The sequence below is a fragment of the Juglans microcarpa x Juglans regia genome, chromosome 4D (genome assembly GCF_004785595.1).
Source record: "Juglans microcarpa x Juglans regia isolate MS1-56 chromosome 4D, Jm3101_v1.0, whole genome shotgun sequence".
In the NCBI taxonomy this organism is placed as follows: Eukaryota; Viridiplantae; Streptophyta; class Magnoliopsida; order Fagales; family Juglandaceae; genus Juglans; species Juglans microcarpa x Juglans regia.
In genome coordinates, this window is record NC_054600.1 from 29750860 (window position 1) to 29771865 (window position 21006).

The 21006-nt window shown below is 33.7% G+C and overlaps 3 protein-coding genes across 5 annotated transcripts; 2 read left to right on the forward strand and 1 right to left on the reverse strand.

The window, feature by feature from the left end:
* Nucleotides 1–3681: 3681 nt before the first annotated feature.
* Nucleotides 3682–4688, forward strand: LOC121259735. Its single transcript, XM_041161459.1, has one exon. It carries the CDS (start codon nt 4050–4052, stop codon nt 4602–4604), a length of 555 nt encoding a protein of 184 aa, XP_041017393.1. The 5' UTR covers nt 3682–4049; the 3' UTR covers nt 4605–4688.
* Nucleotides 4689–7350: 2662 nt separating this feature from the next.
* Nucleotides 7351–12633, forward strand: LOC121259731 (serine carboxypeptidase-like 2). The gene is made up of 14 exons (XM_041161454.1): nt 7351–7652; nt 7795–7940; nt 8476–8552; nt 8680–8802; nt 9004–9106; nt 9351–9388; nt 9887–9988; nt 10111–10197; nt 10658–10825; nt 11316–11387; nt 11476–11594; nt 11993–12106; nt 12171–12216; nt 12314–12633. Exons 1-14 carry the CDS (start codon nt 7444–7446, stop codon nt 12395–12397), a joined length of 1488 nt encoding a protein of 495 aa, XP_041017388.1. The 5' UTR covers nt 7351–7443; the 3' UTR covers nt 12398–12633.
* Nucleotides 12634–13230: 597 nt separating this feature from the next.
* LOC121259732 (U-box domain-containing protein 30-like) lies at nt 13231–17155 on the reverse strand. Of its 3 annotated transcripts, none has more exons than XM_041161455.1 (3): nt 16997–17155; nt 14909–16778; nt 13231–13529 (listed from the first exon to the last, which is right to left on the reverse strand). In XM_041161455.1, exon 2 carries the CDS (start codon nt 16385–16387, stop codon nt 15032–15034), a length of 1356 nt encoding a protein of 451 aa, XP_041017389.1. In that variant the 5' UTR covers nt 16388–16778; nt 16997–17155; the 3' UTR covers nt 13231–13529; nt 14909–15031. The 3 variants fall into 3 exon arrangements, with proteins under 3 accessions (XP_041017389.1, XP_041017391.1, XP_041017390.1); XM_041161457.1 differs by having other exon boundaries at nt 14909–16415; nt 16997–17129; XM_041161456.1 differs by lacking the exon at nt 16997–17155 and having other exon boundaries at nt 14909–16990.
* Between the last annotated feature and the right edge of the window lie 3851 nt (nt 17156–21006).

Here is a 21006-nt window from a genome sequence, read left to right on the forward strand (position 1 = left end):
TGAATTTCATTTTCTAATTTCTTATTTTAATTTATTTATTTTCATTTAATCGGTATTCATTATTTTCATTTGAAATTTAATTGTTATAGTAATACAGGAGACGTCGTCTACGGCTACCTCCGATTCAGTATGACTTTGTGTGTATTGGACCTACCATTGCCATGGTTTGCACAATTTGTCTTTTAATTGTTCTTTGCATTTATAATTTTATATAATATTTTAGTATCTAATTATTTTGCTTGTATGTTTTTTAACTTTTACATTCTCAATATACATATGTCAAATCCTAATGAACGATTTATGCTCATTTGTCTCATTTTCATCCCAAATTCCAATGGCCCAATCCTAATCTCATCTTGGTTGGAACTTTTAATATTTTGTATTTTAAATTTTTGTTTCATCTTTATAAGTTTATAATTCTAATTCGTTTTATTTTTAACTTATTAATATTTCAGATTTTATAACTTCTTAACTTTTATGATTTTGATTTTCAGTCTCACAGCAGTCGACCCAACTCACGATTTAGTGAACTCACCGCCCCGATACCACCCCAAATTGATCAAATTGAAATGTTATGATTTTGTTAATTTATAATTAATTGTAATGTTGCTACAATAGTTAATGGTACAATTTGTAATATTTAATATTTTTAGAGGAGTTTGTAATAATGTAATAGTTTATTAGTTTTCTTAATTTGTATAATTGTAAATTGTAATAACTTAGTGCCTTAGTGATGATTATTACTTAATTAGTTAATACCTAATAGTATTAGTTGAAACTTAGTATATAGTTAATAGTTATATCTATATATTTTATTTTTTCATTTTTTAAATATATTTATTTTTTTAGTTAAATTTTGAGCCCACAAACAGATTCTGAGTTATTTAGGACCCAGATAACTGAACTGGGCCGAAAGCTTAGTAGGAGGGGCGGGGAGGCGGACGGATAGAGGTCCACCCCCGCACCCCGAGCAGCGGACGAGGTACCTCACCCCTGCATGGACGGGGGCGGGGTACAGGAAAAAATTCCCTACCCCCGCCCATGCAGGGTTGGGGGCGGTGAAGTGGTGGCCCCGCCCCGTAGGCGGCGGGTTGCACCCCTACTTTCGAGTCCTTCCCTACATCTACTTGAGAAATTATTAGGGGCTCGTTTGGATTTGAAAAATATTTCATCTTATCTCATCATTATAAATTTTTTAAATTTCTATACAAAATATAATAAACAATTTAATTTTTTCAAATTTAAAAATAATAATAATATTTTAATAATATTTGTTTCAACTTTCATCTTTTATCTAAAATCATCTTATCTCATCTCTGAATCTAAATTCATGACACACATTCTGTAATTAAATTTGTCACTAAATTCTTATATTATCACTAAATGTCACGTAATTAAAATTTACATGACAGTCTGTAATACGTATTTTCTTAATAACTAATTCATTACATTCTATGCCGCTATTAAAAAATTGTAGAGAGAAATTAAACAGTTGTCAGACATGTGAAGAAGTGGCAATGATATTCTTTATAATTTTTTTACAATTCATCTTAAAATCAATTAATATAATTGTATAATTTCGTTAAAAAGGACTGTGATATTAAATGACTATTCTTTATTTAAAATAGAGTTATAAAATATTTATAAAAAATAACAAGCTTATCATTTTCAGTAAAATAAAACAGTTCTAGTGTATTCTCGTGCCCAAATCACGCCAAGCTTCACTCTGTTTTAAGAAACAATATTCTTATAACTTACTATTTATTACGCCACATCGTATAGAAAAACTCACACCGTATGAAAAAAATAATTCACGTGTCCCTAACGGCTAATATTTTTGTTTGATCTTTCTACTCCAACCATAGCGATTCACGTACGATATGTCTACCTGTTCAACCATCCATCATGAACAGAACAACTGTTGTAAAAATTAATCTTTGGAAGTAAGTACGGGTCTCTATTTCAACGGCAATGATTAAATGTAACAACGTAATTCAATAAGGTCCATTTCTCTCTTTTAAAGCATTTAATTAAATTTGGAGGAGGTGGTATCTTTAATGTCGTCTGGAGAATAAAAACAGAGAGAGATAGAGCGAATTAAAATTAAGGATTGTTGTTGTTGAGGTGGCAGTTGAGTGGTCGGTGTGGGAAATACTTGGTTGGGGCTCTGTTTAGTTTGGAGTCCATAATTTCAGTAGCAAGAATTGTGTTCGGGTTTTTGGGACCTCTGATTTTATGGGTTTTGGCCTTCCAATTCGATATTTGGGGTTAGAAAAACACTACTCTACCGTCTCAATTGTACCGCTGAATTTGATAGTACAGTATTTTTTTTTAATTTAATAATAAAAAAAGTGATTTTTAATATATTGATATATATTTTTTATTTTTTAAAAATATTTAAATATAAGAAAAAATGTGAAAAAAATAAAAAAAACATAAAAAGTAAAATACGGTCAAACAGAACAGATTAGCAGGAATGGCAGAATAGCCGACTCTTTTCTTATTCATTGCGGTCCAGACCACTCACCTGCTTGTCTTTAAGAAATTATATATAGGACTAGAAATAAATTTTTGTTAGGGCGAGGCAAATAACTGCACCTAGCTACGAATCATTTAATTTTTATCAAAAAGTCAATTATGATCAAACCAACCAGCAGCTCTCGAATATATATTTTATATATATATATATATAATATAATATCTAAAGGATGTGGGAACACGTTACAAATTAAATACAAAGTTTTTCCATGAAATACAAGCAGGTTGCACAGAGAAGGCCCTTGCGTTGAAAGTCAGAAACTTGTCGGAACGGATATGGATTAACTTCTTCAATTATGACGAGGTTGATTTTACTGTGAAGTGAAGTGTGAATCCTTCTTTACACAAAGTGAAATTTTATATTTACACTTGCGATATTGATCGATCATTCCGACGATTTCCTTGACGATGTACGTACGTGATTTATTGACACGTCTCATCCTTATCTTCTTTCTTTTTCGTCTTACCTACCTCACGCGCCTAGTGTCACTTTCAGCTTGTTTTAATTCTTAAACGAGCTCAGTTGAGGGAAACACAATTGATCTTAATTTATTATTATAATTTTTTTAAATTTTAATATAAAATATAATAAAAAATTTAATTTTTTTAAATCTTAAAATAATAATAATAATAAATAATATTCTAATAATATTTTATCAATTCGACTAAATTCATTTCAACATTCAAACGCACTCTAATATCAATTTTTTATACCTATTCTATTCTAACATCTAAGTATAAAATTTTAAAAATTCCTAAACATCATTTAATTTAAAATCTTTTTACATATAAGACTTTCAATATTTTTCAACTCAATATTTATTTATACGTAACATTTATAATATTTTTTAATTTTTTATAAATACATTTAAATTCATTTTAAATAAATTTTATAAAATTTACTTTCCTATCTCAATTTATTAAATTTCATTTTAATTTATTATTATTTATTAAAAAAAAAAACTCAATTTATCTGACTCAGCTAAACTAAATAAAAATGACTGATTTTCAAGCATTTGGCAGCAATCAATTTACAAGCAAAATCTGTCCTAAAAAGGAGCCAACGTGATTGCGAGGGTCGCCTACAGTCTATCAAATTGTCGAGTGCGTGAACGCGGTGACTCAGCATTGTCAGCTTGTTCTTATCTCTGGTTTTCTTATACGGCTTCGCACCTAGATTCTATTCCACCAATCATCATGTCCTTCGTGTTCGCACCTAGATTCTATTCAATCCAACCTGCTTCTACAAAACCCAGTCTCCCACTCCCACTGCGTCCCCCCATTAATTGCCTGCTTCCCCTCTCTCTCTAGATTCGTCGAGAAGGTTTTCTCTCCTTATCTATTTGTCTAAAATCACGCGTTCAGACCTTTGTTCACTTCCTGAATCTTCTTCATAGATAGTTCAGTCTGCAGTCTTTTTAGCTTTTTTGTTTCTGCAGTTGGTTTCATTTTATTCCAAGCTTAAATATTCCTTCTGTCACTTATATCTCTTTAGCTTAAGAAGCGGAAGAATGAGATCAAGCAAGGGACAGTACCAAAACAAGTTCGTGCGGTTTCTAACGACACCCATTAGGATTCTGGGCAAAGCAAGAGACATTTACGTGCGACGCATCACAGACTGCGCCACAAGAGTGAGCTACGGCCAGGCCATGGGCTGCTCGGCCGCGTTACCGAAGAGTTTCAGTGTCAGCTCGTCGAGGTCCAACGATGGTGAAGATTTACGAGAGCTTATAAGAGCTGCCTCGGTTCGGACTTTGATCGAGAGGATTGACATGGATGTGATTCTAAAGCAGCAGGGGGCGGCGAATTCCACGGGATCCAAGGGTTGCCCAAGTGCTCTAGCGTCGGCATGGGCAAGATTGATGAAGACAGGCCCTGCGATTTTGAAGGAGTTGGTGTTGGAGCGAAGGCGGATTTGCTGTATCCAAGAAGCAGAAGCTATGCTGTCACAAATACAAGCTCTGTGTTCTGAATCTTCTGATCCCCCCTTTTCGCAGACAGTATCTCGTGCGAGGGATTGCATGTTGGGGATTGTAGTAATAAAGAATTGCTCCCATCTTTTGTAATATAGGAGGTGAACGAATTATTCATCACCCCCTACTATCACCCCCAACCTCTTCATGAATAACATTAAATTACTATACCAAAAAGAAAATGAAGGTCGTATGGCAAGGCAATAATGAATCTGCAAAATGGAATTGATTTTCAACCTCCGGCCGACTGGAGTAAACATGAAATTGACCAAACTTAAATCATTGATCATAATATACTGTTGATGCTGTTGGGTTAGGTAATGAGAGTATTGGCTTCACACTTTCCCGTATCTGTGTCAGCATTGGCATTGCTAACTCTAAAATTCGACTAAAAAGATAAGTTTTTGGCTAAAATCAAAATCATTAAAGAAATTAGTTTTATTGAACCATCCATCTTAATATTAAAATAATAATATAATACAAAAGTTAAAATCTAGTGGATGCTTGTCACTATAGCTCTCAAAGCCAATGACTCATTCCTTTGGCTAATCCAATACAAGTAAATTTGAGACAAAATCAGTAAATATTTGGATGGTACTGGCCACTAATCTAATACCAGTGCTTTAAACAGGATCTTACTAATTTAAATATTATAGAATGATTTTAATAAATTATAATTATAATATTAGCTATTTAATTTAAAATCTTAATTTATATGAGATTTGTTATATATATATATATATATATATATAGTTACAATTCTAACAAAATAGAGTGATTGCCGCCTGGCCACTCAGAAGAATTTGAATATTTGTTTTGTCCCTTAAATATTCATAACTCCTTAAGGCATGTTGAGATGGTTTAATCTCATTTCATCCATTCTTTTTTTTATCTCATCTTAACATCCAACCATCATTTAAAAATATACTTTTTAATTTTAAATTTTAAACTTTTTAATCTAATCATTACAATTTTATCAAACTTTTAAACAACACACAAGAAATAATTTAACTTTTTCAAATCTTAAATTAAAAAATTATATTGTTATAATATTTTAACTTTATAATATTTTTATTTAAAATTTTTTATTTTATTTCTCAAAATTTTATAAAATATCTTAACTTAAAATATTTTACTATCATTCACAAATTATTTTCTTATTATTTATAAATTTCTCATCTCATTTTACCATACGAACGAGACATTATTCTTAAAACCATGGAGCACCCGGCAAGTAATTCAAGTCTAGATTCTCTTTAATTTTCGGTGTCGAGAGAGAAGAAAGCTGGTACTATTTTCTATCAAGTACTACCGTGATGGCAACTTATCCGCTTGGCCAGCTATGAAAAAAAACGACATTCACCTATTTGTAGGCCGAATGATGTCCATTTTGATCCAAGTATGTCGAAGGAACGCCATCGAACCCATAGTCTGATGCCAACAATACACCGAATGACAAGAGTCATGTATTATTTATCAACATGTAAGAATAAAAAATATTAAAAAAACAGAAAGAAAAATGTGATGGCTCAGGGCCCAAAATCTGGAACCGCAAGGTTTTGGAAGCAGATATCCATTGAAGTAACAGCGCAAGTAAGGACAAGTCCTGATGTGAAAGGAAAATATTATTTTGTCCATTTTGTTTGATCACTTGTCAAATTTTTATTTATTTATTTAATAATTAAGAAAATAATTTTAAGTATATTGATATAATTTTTTTTATTTTTTAAAAATATTTAAAAATATTAAATAAATATAAAAAAAATAAAAAAGTAAAAAGCGACGGTACAACCCGCGGTAAAAGTTGAGCGGCAAAATAGCCTCACCCGATGTGAAATAGTTAACAAACAGAGGGCGTGTAGATAAATGACATAAGGCCTACAACACAAAACATTGCAGTTCATATAATTATTTTATACTACTTATGAAAAGTCATGAAAAAAAACATCTATCACTGTTTTTTAGTCAGTTTGGTCAAGTTCAATTGAAATACGATTGCTGGTAATGAAGAATAAAGATCCTGTCTATTTAGCCCGAAATAAATAAAATATTAAAATGTAAGATATTTAATTCATTTTTTTTGTTAATTATGACAAAATCATTGCGTCAAGATCTCTTGCCTTGTCTAGTCACGTTGGCAAAAATAAATATTAAACTTTGACAAATTGATTTTTTTAACAAAAAGTATTATGATTATAAATTTTTTTTATAAAAATATACTAACCTTAATGTGATGTGTTAAATTTATTTTATTATAAAAATAATTTTACAATTTAACATATTATATTAAATCATTTCAATATATAAATTTATTTTTATGAAATATTGGATTAAACATTTCCCTTTCCCGACCGGATGACATTGGCAAATGTGAAGGAGAGGAGAATCCACGGACCTCCTAGGATTTTAGAAAAAGATATTAAAAACGTATTTATAATTACTTGTTCTATATTTTAGGTTTTTTAATACTTAAGATATCAGAAAGCACGAAAAAGTAAAAACCTTTCCTAGCTAAACACTCAAGATCTCATCATATTGAAATCATGTTTTCATCACTAGTAAAATATCTCAAAGACATTATTAGATACCTCACTTATTCCTTAACAAAGCTAGGTTTGTCGGGAATGCATTTCATTTCTACTGTCGCAATCGAGATGCATTGTTATAGCCTCGGCTATTTTGTTGTTGCATTCATTATATCCTTTTCCCAATTGTATATAAATATATGTCGCATATGTACATAAAATGGGACCGCTTATTTGCGGATTGTCTTTTCTTCATAAGAAAAGCCATAATATTGCAGCTTCGATGGCTACGTACATAGCTATCCGCCTCACCATAAACCACTCGTTTAGGCCCCCAGGCCACTCCCTTATCCAACATCCATCCATGTTCTTTACCGCATTTATTAATTAGCTTCAAGACGACGACGATGGACGTCCTCAAAAGACCACCAAAACCAAATGCATTAACGATGTTTGGTTCAATTTGCATTCATTCTCTTCGGTTTCGCATGTTAATGTCTCTTCTTCTTCTTCTTCTTCTTTTACAAGTTTGCTCGGAGCTTGCATTCTCTGGAGGCTCGATGGTTAAGTTTCTTCCTGGTTTCCACGGACCTCTTCCTTTCGAGCTTGAAACTGGGTGAGTTTGAGGCAGTCTGTATATATATATATCTCCGGTTACAAAAGACGTCTTTTATATCTGTCCTTTTTTATTTGAAGCAAAAGATCATGCCATATAAATTCGAATACGATGTGACGTCAATATGTATGAATAATGTTAGATATGTGGGAGTGGGTGAATCAGAGGATGTGCAGCTCTTCTACTACTTTGTTAAGTCGGAGAGAAATCCTGAAGAGGACCCCATCCTGCTCTGGTTAACCGGTGGCCCTGGTTGCTCTGCTTGGTCCGGTCTCGTGTTCGAAATAGGTGAGAGAAGCTAGACGTACGTGCATAGACATGTACCAGTGCTTTCAAATTACTTTCTTAAATTATTTTAAAATATTGAATAGTAGTGAAGTAATTTATAAATAAAGATAGAATATTAGTAAATAGTAATAAATTACTTGTGAATATTGTAAAGTGGTGAATAAATTGTTTAATAATTATGAAGTAATCTAATTGCCAAACACAGCCTTAAATGCACAAGGAACGAAAGTTTGTACAACAAATTTTGCTTAAAAACATACTGTTCATTTAAAAATAAGAGGATGTTTCCCAGTTTGTACAGGGAGCTCAGATCTGCATGCAGAATTATAATACCCATAAAAAATCATTTACAACCATATATCCTCTGAGATGATGGGCCGTTCGGATAAACTTAATGGGTGCGGAGTGATCATGATCAGTGGGCGAGTAATCATTAATAAATAAACAAATTAATATATTGATCACCCATGCAGTTAGTTGATCATCAAGACCGTTGAATAGAACAAAAAAGGTTGATTATCTCTGGATTTTGTAGGTCCATTGAATTTTAAGATGGAGGAGTACAATGGAAGCCTGCCGGAGTTGGTCATAAATCCATATTCATGGACAAAGGTGAAAATATTTTCCTAGTACTGGGGCAAAGTTTCCCTGAATTTGTTTTGCATTTTGACGTACGTACACACACATGATATCTATATGTATAAGGATGATTTGGAGGCCGGTGATGATTGCATGGCAGGCATCTAGCGTAATATTTGTGGACTCGCCTGTTGGCACTGGATTTTCCTACGCAAAAACTCCACGTGGTTCCCTGACGGGCGACTTCAAGCAAGTAGACCACCTCCATCAATTTCTCATCAAGGTATATATATGCATGTGTGTGTGTTTATATATATATATATATATATATATATATATATATATAGGCATATGCAAGCAATTACTAGATCTCAAGTCCTGCTTGTGGAGCACTGTTGCTATATATATTAGACTATAAAAATTATTAATTGCCCTTCTTCTTATTATATATTGTTGCTGATGTCTGCATGCGTTTTGTATGTAGTGGCTGGTTGATCATCCAGAATTTGTCTCGAACCCAGTCTACGTGGGTGGGGATTCTTATTCGGGCATTCCCATTCCAATCCTGCTGCAAAAAATCTCAAATGGTATATATGTATATATATCATGAATTTAAAGGTTCATAAACCATGCATGAAGTTGGACATGTTTGTAAGAGATTCATCTGCAAACAAACAGGAGCAGTGTTTCTTTTGTTTTAAAGAAATTAATAAGCACGCGTAAAGCATTTTATTCACTTAAACAGTAGCTAGATCTCAAACTTTAATAATTCACAGCACCATGCATGCATCCTTATAATATGACTGATTCTCAAGTTCTATTGACTTGCAGGAATTGAAGAACGTATTGAACCATTGATAAACCTCCAGGTCTCTGATTTCTCATGTCCTAGATCTCCCTCCTTCTCATGTTTAGGAAAATGAAAAATAAAATCAAAAGAGCAAACCACACATGAAGTCAATTTGAACTATATATAGGTGTCAAAATAGAAAATCTATTTAGAAACGTTATTTTTTAACGCACCCAATGCGCCGTTGATGTGGAAGTTTTTTACATCAACTGTGCTAAAACATAATTGGTACTTTATTTTTTTTAAAATTATAATAGGTCACACTATAACTACTGCTAACACACTGATTTGTATATAGTAAAACTCAAGTAAAAAATGTTTAATTGAAATTAATAATATATGATGAATCCTGAAAATTCATCTGGCAAAAAGCAAAACAAAAGATGCATGCATGCCAATTGCCAAATGCTGCCAATTAAACAGTAATGTACAAGTTATATATGGTGTTTAACTGATCATGATGAAGCTTAATCAGTTGCTAATTAATAAAGCTGTACTACTTCTCAATTGACTGCAGGGATACTTGCTGGGGAATGCCGTAACAGATCCAAGTACAGATGGCAATTCAGCGATCCCACACGCTCACGGACTGGGACTCATTTCTGATGAACTCTACGAGGTACATATTATTATAATAAATAATCTTCCAAAAGCTCACACGTACCGTACGAGTACTCCTGTCCTCCATCATGAACGGTACATACAGATGTAGGGATTTTTAACTATTGACATTTTGTTCAGTCATTGAAGAGAAGTTGTGAAGGAGAGTATGCATATATAGATCCCGGAAATGCAGAATGTTCTAAAGATATTCAGGCCTTCTATGCGGTATGGCTTATCCTTACATTGCGTATTTTTTTTTTACAAGCACGTCTGCTGTAAAATTTTTAACTTTCAAGTGGGATGCCATGATATTCTCTGCTTGCACCGTACGTTAATATATATTATAAGATTTTTTTTTTTTAATTGTGTAGATATATTATAAGATTTGATTTGCTTAAACTTCTATGGTAATTCAAACAAGACTACTGCTATACGTACATACACTTCTATTTATCGGACTTATTTTATTAATTTATTTTTAAAATTTAAATTTTAAATTTCAAATCTCATAACTTTCAGCATATCAATAGCTGAAACGTGAAAAATTAATTTTTTTTTTAAATACATTTAGTATTTTTCTTCTAATAATATTGTCAGGTGAACCCTGCATAAAAATTAAAAGTCATGTAAATATAATTTTTATTTACCATACATTAACATTGGTATGCACTATTATTTTTTGCAGTGTATCTCAGCACTTAATACGGGGCAGATTTTGGAACCTCTGTGCGGTTTTGCTTCTCCTAAGCCGCGCGTAGCTATGTTTGGTAAAAGAAGATCCCTTTACGAAAATCTCAGAGTATGCCTGGAGGACCCCATCCCCGACCCATCAGTTCCCGTACTCGGCTGTCGCGTAACTCCGCATCTCTTTTTATTTAGATTAGAAATATTTTAATTATAAAAAAATTATATAAAAATAATATTATAAATTGATACGATTTGATATAATTTATTATATTTATTTTTATTATAAAATAAATATGATAAATTACATAAAGTTATATCACTTTGTGTGAGATTATTTTTATATTATCTATTTGTAATTATAACACTCATAAAAAAAATAAATTTTTTATATTTTTTTATAATGAAATTCACTTTCTTATAAAAAGACATACACAAAAATTGTATATTTAAAACTTATTTATCTGTTTTTTTTATTTTAATCTGTCTGAGCTATACAATACATGATAAAAGCATTCTTAAAAATGAGTTGATATGACATTAATTAATTGGTTAAAAATTTTCATTATTTGCAATTACATTTTTGGACTCGTCTTCTGCACCTATAGACTTATGGATTTATTTTTTTGGGTTTCTTTTTTTTTGTTGGGCCAAAGTAGAGTTATGGATATTTGCTTTCTGGTTATTGGGCTAACGACGATGGTGTCCGCAAGGCAATTAACATACGCGAGGTACAAGAACTTGATCCACTCTCAACATGCGAGTACCCAGAAAACAAGAGTCAAAGAGAAATAGAGAGTAAAGAGCTCCGTTTTGCAGGGAAGTATAGGGGAATGGCAACGTTGCAATTATGGATTGCGTTATACACGAGATGTTCACAGCACGTATGACTATCACGTTAACCTGAGTATTAAAGGCTACCGTTCTTTGATATACAGGTGACATTTCCTCCTCCTTTTCTTCATCTTCTTCTTGGTAAGGATTATATTATCTTAACACAATTTATGAAATCATGTTCTAAAAGTTTAAACTAATGAGAAAAGATAGATTTTATTATTTATATTTATAACACTTCTCTAATGTAAATAAGTCCAATACGTGAAATATTTGAATAGTATAGAATTAAGGTTCAAAGTTAAACTTTTGCTCTGATACTGTGTGAAATTACAATTTATCACGAAAGCTTAAACTAATGGGAATAAATAGATTTTATTATTTATTTATCTAACACAACTAACTTATAGAGTTTGAGATCGATTATTATTTTTTGGATGTAACCATAGCACATCGATGCAATTCTCTCTCATTATTCCAAATAAATTGTAATAATTCGCAGCGGTGATCATGACATCATAGTGCCGTTCTTGGGGACTCAAGCCTGGATTAGATCTTTAAACTACACCATTGTCGATGACTGGAGGCCGTGGACTGTCCACGGCCAAGTTGCTGGGTAAATCCCAAACTTTCTAATTGTTTGTTTGTTCTCTATATTTTGTTGAAATTACTTGAGACAGGTACACAAGGACTTATTCCAACAGGATGACATTCGCAACTGTGAAGGCAAGGAAAACTTAATAATTTTGCATTGTACTTGGGGGCTTTTATTACGAATGTTAATAAATTTGCATTGTTGTTGTTGGGATTTATATGCAAGCAGGGTGGAGGGCACACCGCACCCGAGTACAAGCCTGAAGAATGTTTAGCCATGTTCAAAAGGTGGATATCGCACGAATCTTTGTGATCATCTCCAGCCCGCCGCGCGCACAGCCATGCATGGATATGCCATATCAACCCATTACAAAGACAAATAATTTAGAGACAATACCAAAATTGTTCACCAACTAGAAAATTTGTTGGGCAAAACTATAATGCGATCCCGTATCTTGCAAATAATACCCATGTGACTTGACTGTCGGTTCAAAACAAAACGTCACAGCTAAGTGCTGGCCAGACTCCTTGCTGGTACCACTTATTTCATATTCTCCTTTTGCAAAAAGTGTTTTGCTATAAATCAGCAACTGTTCACATCATATACCCCAATATCTATAGCTTTTCATAACTATATAGGTATTTTTGCTACAAATCAACAACTATTCACATCACACACCCCACATGTATAACTTTTCATAGGGTGTGGGAGTATTTTTCATAGGGTGTTAATTGTGGGATGGTAAATAGTAACTGATATATATATATATTTTGGAATGGTTTTCATTTTTTGAAAATACATCCAGAGATATGAAGGCATGCTACGAGTGGAACTTCTTGTTCACTAACAATATAACAGAGAAAAGCAGAAAGAGGTAAAGAAATCTATTAAAACCAGTTTTTTTTTTTTTTTTAAAAAAAAAAAAGAAAAAAAAAAACCTGTTTCATCAAACCCAGCAATAAAAATAACAACAGCATACCATATATAGTAGCATCTGATCATGCGAAAAAAAAATGAAGGCACTGGAAATTGAGCTTATAGAAAGAATAGAGCGTTGAGACAGGCGTTTTGGAACCCTAATATCCAAGACCATGAATACTTGACATTAAAATGTAACATGTAAAGAAATAAATTAAGATGATGCCTAAAGTGCCCAAGATTAAAGGGCCCTCCTATTTCTCATACGGTACAATATATTATGGCATCTTGTGGATAGGGTTGCTCACAAATTACAGAGAGATGAAAGTAAATACAGTAGATATCATGCCGAATGGAGTGTGCTTTATGTACATATCAAATAGGCACGTAAAGCATTTTATTTCCTTTGTGATTAAGAATTTGTGCAAAACTTTTGAGTAAAAAGGTTCAACTCTTACTTATCACGAACTTCCATTTTTGGAAGTAGATCGATCATTCCTTCTAAATCTGAAATTGAACCTTACACCTACAACAAGAGGAACAGCCATCAGTGAAACTATCTAAATACATGATATCCACTCCAACATGTGCTTTTCTAAACCAATCACAACAACTAATTGAGGCAATGCACAAATAGTTTCAATCATCGATTTTGTCACAAATATTTCTAAAGAGAAGTTCTACATGAAAGCCTTACACCACACACCTACATGTGATTTGTCATTTTTGTCCTTCTATCTTAATGCTTAAATATGTGTGTTTAAATAGAAGGTTAAAAATGACAAGAGTGAGGCTACTCTGCCGCTCCGCCTTTACTGCTGGGCGGGTACCCACCTTTTTTTTTTTCCCCTTTTTTCTTTTCACATTTTTTTAATACATTTAAATATTTTAAAAAAATAAAAAAAAATACACCAATACACTTAAAATTACTTCCTTAATCACTAAGTAAAAAAAAAAAAAAAAAAGGTCAAGCGGTCACTTTGAGCGGTCAAAGTAGGAGGCAAAGTAGTGTTTTCCAAATGACAAATCACATGTTGGTTTGGTGGAGGTGTGTGGTGTAAGGCTTCCTTGTAGCATTTCTCATTTCTAAATACTTAGCAATTTAAATCACATAACTTTAACTTTGCTATTTCCATTCTTTTTAGGTCTCCTCTCAAGGTAACTACAATTCTTTTATTCGTTCTTAAAAAATATTATTTTTATAGGTTTTTACACATCTTACATCAAACAAGCACTCAGTCTCTGTCTCAACTATGGTCACGTCTCATAAAATGATAGGCAAATCAAGAGAATAAGAGCATGATGGTGTGTTATACAAGTGCTGGTTTATTTTATTTCCTTTTGTTTACATCCAAGCCTGAGCAGATTTTTATTTCTGGATAAAGTCCAAGCATGAGCAGATTTATAGTTAAGCAAATCAAACGATTAACCATTAAGAAAAATAGATATGGGTGTCCATGGTTTTTTTGTTCAAAGCCAAACAATCTCTACAAACTTGACAGTGGGACTCAGTGATACAAACTCACAAACTCCTTCAAACCAATCAGGAAAGTAGAAGGGAAAAGGGACCATTTAAAAGTAACAAAATTTAGAAGTAACACAATTACTTGGATAAAAGACAAAATTCAAACTCATGCTTGTAAAAGTTTCCTGCTCACTGTTTCCAGATTGGAACAATCAGCAACCAGTTTCAAGATTGGTACTAGAGTTCTCAAACAAAAATAGACCAACTGAAACTTTCTGGGGCTTATTGAAAATATCAGGGTAAACGGCCGGGGTTATAGACAAAGGATTTTAACCTATGCAATAAACAATATAGAACTCAATCCACCTTTTATGTTGCTTTTTGAATTGAAACTAACCGATAGAATCTAATTTCTTAGTATACACAAGAGGAAAGGATACCTCAGAAACCCAATGAATCTGGGCCTCAAATCTGCAGGTCCAACAAGTCCTTTGGTCCCTTGGTCCCCAAGGCCGAAGGGGAAAAATAAGTGAGATGTATATCAACAACTTGCCTTTGTTCCTTCATTGTATCGTTCTTGTAAGCTTACACTTGGAAATGAAGATAGTAGGTGTGTAATTTAGACTACACAATTTCAAGAGCTCAGCAGACCGTTGCTTCATAATCGGATTGCAACCACTCTGAATTACAAGCAGGAGCTTAGCCGCCAAACCTGCCTCCACAGCAAGTGCGGCACATTCCTCTGGGGCAAGCTTGCAAACAGCCCACAAGATTGACAGTGCAAACTGAGTGCAGCTCTCAGACACCTTCATCATTAACCTCACCACATTCGGTATCGTGTTTGGGCAACCTTTCAAAGCCAGTCTTCCTTCTGGAAGAGTGGATAGTACTTCTAGCACATATAGAGCCAATTCCAAACACTCATTATTCAAACTGGGCAGGAGCTCAACCAATTGGGGGACTGCTCCAATGCTCACAACAGACATCCGAATGGACTCGTGAGAACAAACTGTTTTCAGTAAACTGAGACCGGCGAAGACCCCGTTTGGATGTCTTTTATCCTTCACCAACCTCAACAACCCCATCAAAAGACTCAAGCTTGAGACAATCTCCGACCTAAAATCCTTCCCAACCATCAGCGTTTCGATCAATTTCGTGCAATTGATCTTGGTCTCAATGGATCCCTCATTCAGCATGTCCACCATTAACGATATCTTCGCGGGTTGCATCAAATTGGCCTTCGACTGCGAGTCGAGATCTAAATTCACAAGAATCCCAATTGCCTCCGACCCCACTGCATGCGAAGTGAAATGGCCTAACAGAGAAGAAACCAAGGCTATACCGTTATTGTCCACCACAGTCTTCTTCGCCGAAGCATGAGCAACAACGACCTGCCTCAGGTCTTTAAGAGCTTGAACTCTAGCTTGACCCTTAACCTTCTTCAGCGTCTCCAAAAGCTCCACACTTCTGCCTTGCACATCCTCCGACCTCTTCTTCATCGCAATGTACTTCTGCGTAAACCAACTGTAAATAAGCTGGTGCAGAGTTGTGTTCGGCGTGACCGAATCGTCCCACAGATCCTGCATCGTGGTGGGGCAAGTGAAGTGGCCCAAAGATAACCATTTGAGAATGTTGGATCTCTCGTAGGTCTGGCCCGTGCAAAGGGTCACGGGGTCTTGCATCGGCTCCAAAGAGATCGGGCAGATAAACACAGAGGGAACATCTATGGGTTCGAGGTCCGCGACCATCTTCTTCAAGTCCAATTTATCGGTGATACCACCGCCGAAGAAGGCGGCATCTCCGCCCAAAATGCCATCTTTCACCGCGGTCTCCAGACCCAACACTTGCCCACTGCCGCCCAAATCGAGCTTCCCATCGCCCCCGTCTCTTCTCCGACTAGAGGGCTGGTACATCTGCATTCTGTCGAAAACGCTCTTTGGAAAATGCCTAAAGAAGATTGACAAAGATTATTGATAAGAAAGAGAAGACAGAGACCCTTAAAATTCCAAGAGACCCATCACATCCGGAGTACAAGAAGCGCGTGCGGAAGATATAGGGGGTAAGCGGTTCTCTCTCTCTCTCTCAGAGACTCAGTCACTTATCTCTCTTTCGCTCTCTCTCTCATCGACAATGCACAAGCAACAATGCCCGTCAAAGGGGACATCTTTTCTCCATCCTTGGCTTTCTTTCTCACTTTCCCTCTCTTTTGTCTTTCTTTCTCTCTCTGGTCAAAGGGGTCGCATTCTTCTTCACTACCATCATCGTCATCATCAGTTGTAATTTCTTCCCCAATACCAAAGCTCACTTCCTCTTCAAGATCAAAGAAAAGTGTGAAATCATCAGCACCAGATCAGTGAAAAAGACGCTATCAAAAGTGAAAAAATAAGGCTACAAATTCATCATACATGAACAGTATCCACGCATCAGATTCGCAATTAGTACATAACAAAATAAAACTGACAGATTGGCAAAGAGATTTATTTGGAACAGTATGGACACCAGAGAGTGAGAAAATTGATAAACCATACCAAGCCACCAATAGCCAGAGAGAGAGAGATAGCAAAGAAAAAGCTCTATCTTATGCACAGTCTCCTCCACTACTGGTTTTCTTTTGAAGCAGGAAACGAGAGCACCGTAAAATGAGTTTTTTTAATCTTTTGTCCTTTTTTCAATATTTTGTATAATTTTCTCGGGAGTAGAAAAGGACCACCTGGACGGACCGGTTATAGCCGGTGGTTAAACCCCGGATCAAGGCGCATCACACGTGCATTCATATTCTCTCTCACTTTGATATCCGGTTGTTTAATTGTTTTGTTTAAAAATTGTGGTAGAATATGATTAATTTGCCGCTTGGGAGGGGATGGATAATCTAAACTGCAGCAAAAGCCGAAGACGCAACCTGACTCGGCGGGGAGTGAGACAGAGAGTCAAAAAGAGAAATTGATGTTCCCCAGTCAAAATAATTACAGGGTACGAAGCCACAATGCACAAGGCATGTATTGGATTCGTCGTGGCAAGTGGCAAACCCACCCGCTAAACAGCACCTCTGCATTTTCTCTTTGATTTTCTTTTTCATTTCTTTGTTTTTTTTATTATTAATGTCATTATGCCGTGATCATTAGGACTTCGGAGGAAATCTTCTCTAACTTTATAATTTTATCTAAATCAGATGATATTGGAGAAAAATAATTTCCCTTGCTTTTACCTTAGTGATCGTCTCCAGCCGCACAGCCATGGATAAATTAGTATGTTGGATAGTATGCTCGGTACTTATTTGATTAAAATTGAATCGAATATGATTTGCATAAAAAAAAAAAAAAACTCGTTTGTAAAGGAAGATATCCGTTAGATTTGTAAATGAGACATATCTGATAAAATTTGACTCGATTTGGTTAAGACTCTTTAAGACCCGCTCGTTTATATTCGAGTAAACTTGTTAACTCGTTTCGATTAAAACTTATTTATATATTGATAAATATATACACACATATGTGTATATATATGTATTAGTTAATAATATAAGTATATCATCTTTATAATTAAATATATAATATGTAATCTAATTACTTATGTCTATATAGTGAATATATTTCATATATATATTTTATAATTTGTATAATAATTAGTCGATAAAATTTAATAATTTCATATACTAGTATGTGATAACCATATATAAAATAGATATATGCTATCATATTAAGTGTATGTATTAATAATATATGTAGGCATATAATATGTTGTTATTTTGGATAAATATCAACTAGATAGATATGAATTATATATAATTTTTTTAAAATTTTATAATTCAATAGATGTTTTATTTGTTAGTTGTATAAATTCAATATTAGATATTTTATTTTTTATTTTTTAATTTATTTAATTTATTAATTATTAAATCTTATTCAAAAAATAAAAAAATAAACAATTCGAGCTCGGCTCGACTCAAACTTGTTTGTGGGATGAGTTCAAGCTTAAGTTGAGAGTTTAGCTTATCGAGTTGAGCTCGAACAAAGAATTAAAAAAAATCTCGAATTCGAGCTTGAATATTTTGAGTCGAGCTGAGCTTGACAAACTAAAGACTGGCTTGGCTCGGCTCGATTAATATAGCCCTATCAGGATATGCCTTACCAACTCGTCACAGAGAAAAATAATTTGACAAACAACAAGCGAGTTGCCCAGATTAAGTGATACCCAACATTGTTAGGCAAACTATAATGCGTGATTTACCTTCTTATTTAACAAAAGATTTAGTTAACATCGAGCTTTTTACTCGTTGGAAAGGGTTAACAACTAAACACAGGAAAAAATCAGTGGTTATAACAGCCTCATGACAGGAACCAGGTCGTATAATAATGTCTTTGCAACTCCAATACCCATGTGGCTGCCTGTAGATTAAAAACAAAAATCACAGCGAAGTGATGGCCAGGCTCTTCACTGATACCACTTATTTTATTTTATTTTTTGAGGAAAAAATTATTTTGGAGTGGCTTTCAATTTTTTTTCTTACTTTTTTCCGGTTTCACCAACCGTCTCGCAGCTTGCTGGTTAGTCCTCACACAACGGTCAGTTATCCATATATATAAAGGGCATGCTGCGAGTGGAACTTCTAATTCACTAACAATAATAACAGAGAAAAACAGGAATAGGTAAAGCCCTAAGAGAATACTAGCCTTACTTATCACGAACTTCCCGTTTTGGAAGTAAATCATTCCTTCTAAATCTGAAATTGAACCTTACACCTACAACAAGTGGAACAGCCATCAGTGAAACTATCTACTACTTTATAAATCAATTACTACATCTATACATCTAATTGAGGTAATACACAATTTCGTCACCAAATATTCCTAAAAGAACGCAGTAATTTGAGTAACATACCTTTAACTTGGCTATTTCTTTCTTTCATTCTTTCCCTTTTTGTATCCTCTAAAGGTAACTAAAATTCATTTTATTGGTTCTTAACAAAGGAAAGAGTTAATACTTTATAAAACTTATATTTTTATTTCTGCTCATGGATTGCATGTGGACATGGACTAGTTCCAGATAAGTACCCTTTGTTCAAGTAAGACAACCTTCCTTACGTGTAAGAAAAGTCACGACGTACGTTGATGGTTAAGTCATTAAATTTGAAAGGTCGTGCACTGATTAATTAAGTAGGCAGTGGACATAAAAAAGATGTCCATTGACTTGAAAAATAAGCACCAGTAGTGCTAAATCATATTTTCTATGATCCATCGATATTTAGGAAATCTCTTGAAAACTGTTGAGATTTATAAGGGCGTGTAAACAAATTGACTTCATATGTAAGTGGTTAGACTTTAGGAGTGGAGTATGATATAATTTTATTCAAACACGACTTGAGTTTACTTGTTATACATCATTCATAACCTTATAAAAGCATTACTCAAGAGTTTGAAATAAAGAAAATAGAAAAGAAAAAAAAAAAAAAAAAGAGCTTTTACTTTATACAATCTCCTTTGCATAATAAGTCATTTTTGTGAAGGCTACATGTCTTATTAATTGTTGAAATCCTTCTCGGCCACTACCGCGGATGAATGTTGTTTTTTATGAGGCTCATATAATTTCATTCTGCCATGTTAATTATATTTTGTTTTCGAATTTTGTACCAGCTTGCACATCAACATTATTACCTAATCTGCCTCTAGTATTTTACGAGAGCACATAATATATATATATATATATATATATATATATATAATGCAATGTGTGGATGATTATAAATTATGATATAATATAAAAAATCATATAAAAATTATTTTATACAATATAAAAATTAAAAAATATAATATATGAACCAGTTTGGTCTAGTTCGGTCCGGTGTTAGAAAAAAGAAAATCAAAATCGGACCGATTTTGACTGGTTTTGAGAAAAATGAAACCGGTATCAAACTGAACCGAATCTGGTACTGGACCAAACGGTCTGTCCAGTCTAGTCTACTGGTTTTTTTTTTTTTAACCCATAGTAAAGATTTTAAGAACTAATTCAAGCTGCAGCCAACAGACCTTCGCTAATAATGTGGATTGGAATTATGTAAACGACAATGAAGAAAAGTCATAACATGGATGGTCAGTGCATTTAGTAAATAATTAGATTAACTTTAAATTTGTTGGAGCCAATCTCTAACAGCCAGCTTATGATCTAGTGGTTTTGATATGACCTAGTTTTCTCTCAATCATTACAGGATGAATGCACTTACACAAAAGAAATGAAATTTTTTTCAAATAAAGTAAGTAGTACATTTCTTACGATAACTAAACGATTCATTCTTCACATTAAACCTAGTTCTTAGAATCTCTGATCTCTAGGTTGGATATCCCCATATGTGGTTCATGACTATATGCACTTTAATCTCATTCTCATCGATGTATTCCAGACTCTTTCTCTTATTAAGGCCTTAGTTAATGGATCTTCTAGATTATCACATGATTTAATATAATCCATGTTAATAATTACCAATTTTTTTATCATTAAAAAATAGTGAGGGAATATTGGCATTTCTTAATAGATTGTATTTGCG